The sequence below is a fragment of the Cyprinus carpio genome, chromosome B2 (genome assembly GCF_018340385.1).
Source record: "Cyprinus carpio isolate SPL01 chromosome B2, ASM1834038v1, whole genome shotgun sequence".
Lineage (NCBI taxonomy): Eukaryota > Metazoa > Chordata > Actinopteri > Cypriniformes > Cyprinidae > Cyprinus > Cyprinus carpio.
The window spans coordinates 14458632-14468389 of NC_056598.1; the positions used below are offsets into that span (position 1 = coordinate 14458632).

The 9758-nt window shown below is 37.3% G+C and overlaps 1 protein-coding gene across 8 annotated transcripts in view; it reads right to left on the minus strand.

Moving 5' to 3' along the window:
- LOC109099404 (small conductance calcium-activated potassium channel protein 2-like) overlaps window positions 1-9402 on the minus strand; it is a 30203-nt gene extending 20801 nt beyond the window's left edge. For 3 of the 8 annotated variants that reach the window (XR_006154009.1, XR_006154008.1, XM_042718222.1), the window contains exon 1: window positions 8207-9402. Coding sequence is in view for 6 of the 8 variants with exons in the window: in XM_042718222.1 (XP_042574156.1) it covers window positions 8207-9130 (924 nt within the window). In the remaining 2 variants the exon portion in view is untranslated. The remainder of the gene's footprint in view (window positions 1-8206) is intronic. The other 5 variants (XM_042718219.1, XM_042718217.1, XM_042718220.1 and 2 more) reach the window with 3 other exon arrangements.
- Window positions 9403-9758: the final 356 nt, after the last annotated feature.

Consider the following 9758-nt stretch of genomic DNA (forward strand, 5'->3'; position numbering starts at 1 on the left):
TTTTAGGCTATCTGGAATCATAGAAAAGGCTCTTATGAATTACTTTAGTGCTGTGAAAATTTCTATATATAGAATATATATTCTATAATTTCTATGTATATATATATATACACGCACTAGCCACTTTGTTAGGTACACCTTGCTAGTACCGGGTTGGACCCCCTTTTGGCTTCAAAACTGCCTTAATTCTTCATGGCATAGATTCAACAAGGTGTTTTTGCTGCAGATTTGTCGGCTGCACATCCATGATGCAAATCTCCCGTTCCACCACATCCCAAAGCTGCTCTATTGGATTGAGATCTGGTGTCTGTGGAGGCCATTTGAGTAAAGTGAACTCATTGTCATGTTCAAGAAAAACAAGATGATTTGAGCTTTGTGACATAGTGCATTATCCTGCTGGAAGTAGCCATCAGAAGATGGGTATACTGTAGTCATAAAGGGATGGACATGGTCAGCAACAATACTCAGATAGGCTTTGGCATTTAAACAATGCTTAACTGGTACTAAGGGCCCAAAAGTGTGCTAAGAAAATATCCCCCACACCATTACACCACCAGCCTGAACCGCTGAGACAAGGCAGGATGGATTCATGCTTTCATGTTCTTTACGCCAAATTCTGACCCTACCATCTGAATGTTGCAGCAGAAAGAACCAGACCAGGAAACATCAGACCAGGAAATGTTTTTCCAATCTTCTATTGTCCATTTTTGGTGAGGCTGTGCGAATTGAAGCCTCCGTTTCCTGTTCTTAGCTGACAGGAGCGGCAAACGGTGTGGTCTTTTGCTACTGTAGACCATCTGCTTCAGGGTTCGATGTGTTGTGTGTTCAGAGATGGTCTTCTGCATACCTTGGTTGTAACGAGTGGTTATTTGAGTTACTGTTGCCTTTCTATCATCTCTAACCAGTCTGCCTTTCTCCTCTGACCTCTGACATCAACAAGGCATTTTCGGCCACACAACTGCCACTCACTGGATATTTTCTCTTTTTTGGACCATTCTCTGTAAACCCTAGAGATGGTTGTGCGTGACAATCTCAGTAGATCAGCAGTTTTACTCAGACCAGCCCGTCTGGCACCAACAACCATTCCACATTCAAAGTCACTTAAATCCCCTTTCTTCCCCATTCTGATGCTCGGTTTGAACTTCAGCAAGTCGTCTTCACCACATCCAGATGCCTAAATGCATTGAGCTGCTGCCATGTGATTGGCTGATAAAGTGGCCAGTGAGTGTGAGTGTGTGTGTGTGTGTGTGTGTGTGTGTGTGTGTTTGTGTGTGTGTGTGTGTGTATACATACATATATATATATATATATATATATATATATATATATATATATATATATATATATATATATATATATATATATATATATATATATTCTCTTTTGGTTTAACTTTAATCTTCTTGGTCCTCTTTATATTCAAACTGTAGCCAAGCAAATCTGTGTGTAATAAAATATAAATATAATATTTTACAGCAATGTTTTTTTTCTTCTGTCTCCACAGAAATAAAATAAAAAACTCATCTCCTCACCCAGTGACAACATGTCATTCAAAACTGTAAGGACATAAAATGTTTGGCTTTATGCAAATTATTACATTCCTTTAGATGCTTTAATTTCCATGAAAAATAAACTAAAATATGATCACAATCTAAAATAATTGTGCAGATGATTAATCAATAATTGCAAAAGGCCTACTTCTTTTTATTTAGAAGCAATATCAAGGCTACACTGATATTAAAATTCCGACTAATACTTTTTTTAATTTTTAATATTATGACAAATAAATGATAGATGGCTGATAGGCCTATTAAAATCATGTACAATTTCTCATAAATTAAAAAATGGTCACTAAAAAATACAAATCAATCATCTGAAATGCTAAACATGATTTTAGGCATTAAAACATTACATCACATTACATCACATTACATTTTTAATGATTAACATCTGCGTTAAATGATGGCAAATATAATATAAATGGAAAAATAGAGGAAATTAGTATGTACAATTAAATATACAATATTGGTTGATACTGGTAATCAATGACAATATAATAATGAATAAAACTTTCAAAGCTCATGTACTGAATATCAGTGACAGGTAATTATCACAGATATTAGGCGTTACAGAACATAGTATTGTAATCCTTTTATTGCATTGCTTTGGACGTGCCTGCATTCCTCAATTAAAGTGTAAAACGGCCAAATCTACCTTTAGCAGAAGTTTTATTACAAATTACTATGACAAATGTGTGTTAGCTGTCAGTTTGCATGGGGTAATCACAACCCAATCTATTTCAACAGAAGCTATTTATTAGCACAAATTTTCTATTGGTTTAAATGGCTTTTGAGGAAATGCTGCAAATTCAAAACCCCATACACACTGAAAACTTTGTGTATGGAATTCTGATCAAATAAACAGAATGTATAAGTATGCGCTTTGCATATACTTTGATTACAACCAATTAGACTGATGAAGAATGCAAAATGTAACATCACAGAAACACAGTGGCTAGACACAATGGGTTTCGAGTTTAACAACTTGGTCTTACATACAACTGCCATTTCAAATCACTTCTTTCATAAATGTTCTGAACTTAATACAACACCACATTCCAAACAGTCCATAAGCTAATGTAAGTTTGAGTGTGTCATATTTTTAATGTCAGTACTATTAATAGTAGGCTCTAAACACAGAAGAGGCCACTTTGAAATTGATGGTATTAAAATCACTGCAACTGCTGCAGCGTTGGTGACAGGAGAATATGCCAACAGAATCATCTACCTTTGTATAAGAGCTATAATGCAAAAACACATCACTAGTAGGCATGTCTTCAAAAAGGATACATTTTGTACCGGAGGATGAGGAGAGGGTACTTGCAGTGCATTATACAAATTCACACCATTCTTTGTGCTTAGATGTGTTACGCAACCTTTCAGTGTTTCCTTCTAAAGCAACTAGGACTGACCTGGCAACATCACATTCAAAAAGTATTTATTGTTTAATTTTTTTTTTTAATTTGTAACATTCTGATTTCAGATTTAATCACTTACAGTACAGGTCAAAAGTTTGGAAACATTACTATTTTTGATGTTTTTGAAAGAAGTCTCTTCTGCTCATCAAGCCTGCATTTATTTGATCGAAAATACAGAAAAAACAGTAATATTGTGAAATATTATTACAACTTAAAATAATAGTTTTCTATTTGGATATACTTTAAAAAAATAATTTATTCCTGTGATGCAAAGCTGAATTTTCAGCATCATTACTCCAGCCTTCATTGTCACATGTAACATCCAGTCTATCACATGATCATTTAGAAATCATTCTAATATTCTGATTTATTATGAGTGTTGGAAACAGTTCTGCTGTCTAATATATTTGATGAATAAAAGGTTAAAAAGAACTGCATTTATTCAAAATAAAAAAAAATTCTAATAATATATATTCTAATAATATATTTTCTTTACTATCACTTTTTATCAATTTAACACATCCTTGCTGAATAAAAGTATTGATTTTATTTAAAAAATTAAATAAAAAAAATTAAAATTAAAAAATTACTGACCCCAATTTACTGACCAGTAGTGTATATTGTTATTACAAAATATTTATATTTTAAAAACATAGCTTCTTTTTTTTTTCACCAGAACTGTTTCCAACTTTGATAATGAATCATCATATTAGAATGATTTCTAAAGGATCATGTGATAATGATCCTAAAAATTCAGCTTTGCATCACAGAAATAAATGATAATTTAAAGTATAATAAATTTAAAAACAATTATTTTAAATTGTAATAATATATCACAATATTACATTTTTTTTTCTGTATTTTTGATCAAATAAATGCAGGCTTGATGAGTAGAAGAAACTTCTTTCAAAAACATTAAAAATAGTAATGTTTCCAAACTTTTGACCTGTGTACTTTTCGAGACATTTCCATATCTTGATATTTGCATATTTAAGGGGGTGTTTACACAACACCATTTTAAATTAAAAACTGAAAACTTTGTATGTGTTTTGGGCGTTGCCTTACACATCAATGACCTTTTTGGGGTATAAAAAGGCAAATCTTTAAAAACGGGTTTCAAAGTGCAAGTTTTTGAAAATAATACCGTTATCATCTCCTTGTAAACTACAAGAACGCAAATTTTTAAAAACAGTGAAGGCATGCAGATTACGTGTTTAGTCTATAGGCATGTGTGTGTATGTGCAGGTGTAGTGTTTCTCTACAAAGTGACATCACCACCTACTGGCCTGGCATGCATAATACAGCATTATTCTTTAGTCCAGTGGTTCCCAAACCTGTCCTGAAAGACCCCCTGCCCTGCATATTTTGTATGTCTCCCTAATTAGACACACCCAATTTAGTTCTTGCAGTCTCTACAAACAAGCTGATGAGTGGAATCAAGTGTGTTAGATAAGGGAGATATACAAAAGGTGCAGGGCAGGGGGGCCTCCAGAACAGGTTTGGGAAGAACTGCTTTAGTCGTTTTCACAGATTCATGTGAATCCAAAAAAATATTCTGACAACATTGTCGTCTGCATGAGAAATTTTCCAAAAACACGAAGGGACATTTTTGTCAGTTTTTAGTACAATGTTGTCATTTAAATGCATTCTTAATCTAAAAAAATAAAATAGTTTCTGATTGCAGCTGAGGTGAAATGTTTTCTCATACCCCGTGTAACACATAACCTGTTATCACAATGGCATTTTGACTATTAGGTATCAGAATGAAAAGTAATAATTCTGTTTTCACCAGGCTCATTCGTATGTTTTTATGCAATCGCCTGTGGAAAGAATGTGGCCACTGGCCAAAGACACTAAACGCATTTGTGATTATTTTCTGTACGATGGACTGTTGTGGCTGAATGTCCTTCATTAAACCTTTAGAGTAAACTGATCCCATTTAAATGGACCTTTTCCTTGTGGGAGGAAATTAGGTGGCTTGGAAGATAAAAAAGAAAAAAAGACTTTAATAGAAGATGGGACCTTTAAAGGGTTAAAGATAGCCTTTTCCTCTTCTTCCTTCTTATAAATGTCTTCCTGAAGCAGTCTTTTCTGGCTTTTTGAACAACAGCATTAAACCCTGAGGTGGTATGACCCTTAATAAACAGGAGAACCTCTGTGAGCAATGCTGCGGCTCTCTAATATATCAAAGACACATGCTGCTATAATAAGATTATTCATTAAAATTTTCTTCTGATATCTCACTCTCTCTCTCTGTCTTTTTTTTTTTTTTTTTACATACACTAAAGATGTCACAAATAATGCAGAGAACTGCACATCTATTTTCTTTTGACAAAGAGAAGCCATGGCAGTTTTAGACATTGGTGCTTAATCATATCAAACACTGCTTCTAGACTTCAGTTTGATATCAGTAACTTTGTGTTAATACGGAGATAGGGCTGATATGACACTAAATTGCTGATTGTTTTCTTTCAGGTCTTTAATTTTTCATCATGGGTTTATCAGATGTTTCGCATGACATTACTTCAACACCAGAGCAAGGATCACTGAGCAAGCAAAGAAAGGCCAGCCAAAAGGAAACTCTTAACACTGACAAGAAGGAAGAATGAAGAAGTATTTACAAGTAAAGCACAGAAGTATATGTTAAGCCTTTTAGAGCACAATGTCTGTGCTTGTGGAAATGTGGATCAAACAGGCCACAATAGCAAACTACTATTATGTTTCAGTTTGTGTCACAGGATATTGTAACTGATCAGTCCCTCTCAGCCAAAACAGTTTTTGTTTAAGCCATTAGCCAGAACAGAGTGGTTAAACAAAATGTTACAAACGCATTGGTAAGGATATCAGCATAAACGAGTGAATAGCTTTTTTATAAAAAGCACCACAGGACAGCAGTCAAAATGTTATGCATGTTGATTCAAAGTTATGTATGAGGAAAAGAATGGCTTTTAAATGCATGTAATTTAACAAGCACACAAAACGTGTTATTAAATGTCTGATTGAAAAAAACAACTATACATGATGTCTTCACTCTTTTCTGTTGGGAAAACTGCCAGTGTGTCTGCAGAGTACAGCTGGACACATCTTGAGTGGAGCAATCATGATCTAAGGATCAAAGCTTCATTTAATGATACAATTAAATGAAATGGAGCATAAATAAACGGACGTGTGGGACAGATGTTGAAGGTTATTTGTTGGAGTTCCTCAGATGAAAAATAATGGATAGTTTATGTATTCCAAAAGTCCTATTGTTTTGTTACCGGAGCAACACATCTTCCATTAACAAAGCCTGTACACAATAGAGCACAGTATTCAGAAGTACTAAAGGTCTCTGACTCCACCCTGCCCGCTATATTCTGCCCAACTGATAAAACTCTCTAAATGAATTTCCTTTGACTGCATACTCTCATTAGTATCCTTCCTTTCAACTATCTAGCATCAGATATCAAGAGTTTTTTTTTTTTTTTTTTTTTTTGAAAAGGTCAGTTTATTTTTCTTCCTTTGTTAGCTTTCTTCCTGCCGTGCCGGTGCTGCACTTGGGTTAAATCCAACCTTGAAACTCTGGAAACAGCTCAAAAAACAGTGTGCTTGGAGAGATTGGTGAACCATACTAAAACATTTTAGTGAAATGTGCAGTGTGTAACTTGTTGAGGAAACTCATTTTGACTTTTTTTTCATGTACTTCATGTTCTGTATTATTTTTATATTTTACAAATCCATTTGGTGACACTGGTGCACAAATTACACTCTTTAAGGTCAATTATTAACCATGATGCAGAAAGACGAGAATCTAAACAAGGAAAGGTGATTTGCATTAGAGATATCTGTGATACAGTATGTTTTACTGAAGGGACATGGTTTTCTGATAAAGAACAATGATAAAGACTACTGTAGGAAATGGATTTGTGCTGATTTTGAGCTTATCCACATTTTAATCACCACATTATTTGTCTATATATTCTATACGTATAAAGCCTTGCTCTGTGGGACTTGGCTACTACCACCTAAGGAGATAAGCCACTGTGATCGATCTAATAAAGGTATTTCGGGACCTGAGAGAGAGCAAGAGAATGGAGACATGAATGGAGCCTCAGTAAGTGGCATCAGATAACAGGGTCAGAAAAATAAATGGAGCCTTGGGAGCTGTTCAAGTCTTTTGAATGATCTGCAGATGAAGGCACTGGCGCAACAAATAATGAGGGCATCGCACACTGTAAAAGTGGCACAGAGTCATGCAACACAGTTATGTGCAGTACACTGTAAAAAATATTTTTTGAAGTTAAAGATTACTGGAGTACTTTTTGGAAGGAAATGTCTTTCTACTTCATGTTAATTTTAATGTGTTACTGTTTCTTTTATTAACTTTGAAATTTACTAGCAATTTCTGAGTGAAAATTGTTTCTACACCACATTTGTTTCAGCATAGATTCACTTTGTTTTAATTGTGTTCATGTAAGAAGAGATTCAAGTATCTGAGTATGATATCATAACTTAGTTACAAGCGAAACTGGATCTCATTTTAGACTATGTTCTGTCCTGTGACAGACAAGTGCTCAGAGGAAAGGATGAGTGAAAATTGATATCAAATCCATTAAAATTCAATCAAAAACTTTTGAGCCTTTTTCTACAATTTCAGTACTGGATTACTTACTGCATTTCTTTGCCTTTGTATGGCTGTAAAGATTAGTTGAAATAAATTTTTAAGAATTTAATTTAAGGCTTGTATGAAATTGTTGAATTTTCAAGCGGCAATAATGTTGTCCAACCTTTCCATAGTTGCATTTTTTTTCCACTTGAATTGTCACGTTTAACTATTTTAATACAGATTTGGGCACCGCAATAAGACCCGAATTCATAAGAACACAAATATCAAGTTTTATATGCCCTACGTTGTCAAATTAAATGTCTATGTGTTTGTGTGTCTGTGTGTGCGTGTTAGAAGGAAAGAGAGAGAGAGAGAGCGTGAGAGAGAGAGATGTGAAAAGCACAGTGGGTTTTTATGTCCGCGCGAGTGTATGCATGAGATGCAGTGTGCTTGATGTCATCATGTTGATAGGCTGCTTTCGAATACATGTTTTAGCAAATTAAATTAGCTTAACATGACGATTACCTATTCATTTCACAGAACAACAACATACGACAGGTGTGGCCGCATATAACGCAGCCGCTTATATTCTATACGAGTGGTATATTGAAAGCTCTGCTGGTGGCCACACATAAATAACCCACCTTGTGTTTGCCTGCGCGATTTTTCCTGTCCTCCTTGTCGTGGGGCTCTGGCCACAGTTGACTGCTGGAGCCGTACGGGGGGCTGCTGTTTTCACTACTCGACACCGACGAGTTCCTCTCTAGCGCTCGCTCGCATCGATAAGGCTGACAGAGTGCGGTTTTCCCCTCCTGGTATCTGCTGCCGCCGCTGCTGCTGTCTCTGTCACTCCGCTGATGCTGATGCTGATGCTGCGACAGCGGCGCCTGCTTGTTTCCGCACACTTGCCCGGATCCGCCGATGCAGTAGCTGATGGGCAAACTGCTGCCCAACAGTAACTGAGCCTGAGGCTCAATTAATTGCCTCTCCTTCTCGGCTTCCTCGCATGCATTTATCTGTCCTTGACCAGAGTTTGGCAAGAGTGGCTCAAAGGAGGGGTCCCTTTGTTGATTATAACAGGGTTGCTGCAGCAACTGGTTTTGGTCTCGACGCCCCCCCTCCCCGGCGATGTCTTGTTTGTAATTAGCACTCTTTTGGCGCGTATCCCGCGTATTAGAAATGCGCGAAGGCAGAGGCGGCGGCGGCAGATCGGATGGGGAGGGCTGCGGGGAAACGGAAGATCTGTGCTGAGGAGGAGAATGGCTGCTCTGTGAGAGCCCCTCCAAATGGCACTGAGAGGCAGGTGAGGCCCCTGGAAACGGATGCGGCTGACGGTCACCGTGGCCGTTCAAAGGCAGGCACTCGCCGTTCCTGGCGCCGCGGTCCGGACAGGACTGTGCATGTCGGCTGTGATGTGAGGAGGTGGATCGCTCCTTTATCGATGGCGGTGGGGGCGGCAGACTAAAGAGCGGGGCGACTGGACGAGTTCCTTCCTTTTGACTGTCACGAGTGTCCGCGTCGTTGCTGTGCTGCTGCTGGTGGACAGCTCCCGCGTGCCGATGCCGCATCCCCTCAATATCCGCGTCTTGTTGTGGTCGCTCCTTTGCCTTGTAAAGCACCGACACCCATTCATTGCGATGTGCCCCAAAAGAACCGAGCTGCCTCGTCTCATTGGTGGGCTCGAGCGAGACCTGCCTCGTGACGTCTTCGCCGAGATGAACACCGCCCTCGTGTGAAAACCGCTTTATGTTTACAGTTGATAAGATTAAACCTGAGATGCGAATTGGGTATTAGCAAGGTCATGCACGCGGCGAAAGATGGATGTCTTGGCGGGATTGACTTTTTCATGCCTGTGCCACTGAATGACGATATTAAAAAGAACGAGCATCAAACACTTCAGGGGACACGTGCACCTCTTTGATAAATTGCTTTATGTTATTAATATGGCGTAATGTAGGCTACGTCCAAACCTGCGCGTACATACAGTGCCTTGCGAAAGTATTTATACCCCTTCATTTTTTTCACGCTTTGTTATGTTGCTTCCTTATGTTAAACTGCTTTTAATTACTTTTTTACTCTACAACACATACACCAAAATAGTAAAAAAAAAAAAAAGATTTTTAACATATTTGCAATAAAAAAAATAAAATACTTAAGTGATTCCATTGCATAAGTATTCATACCCTTATCTGGGAC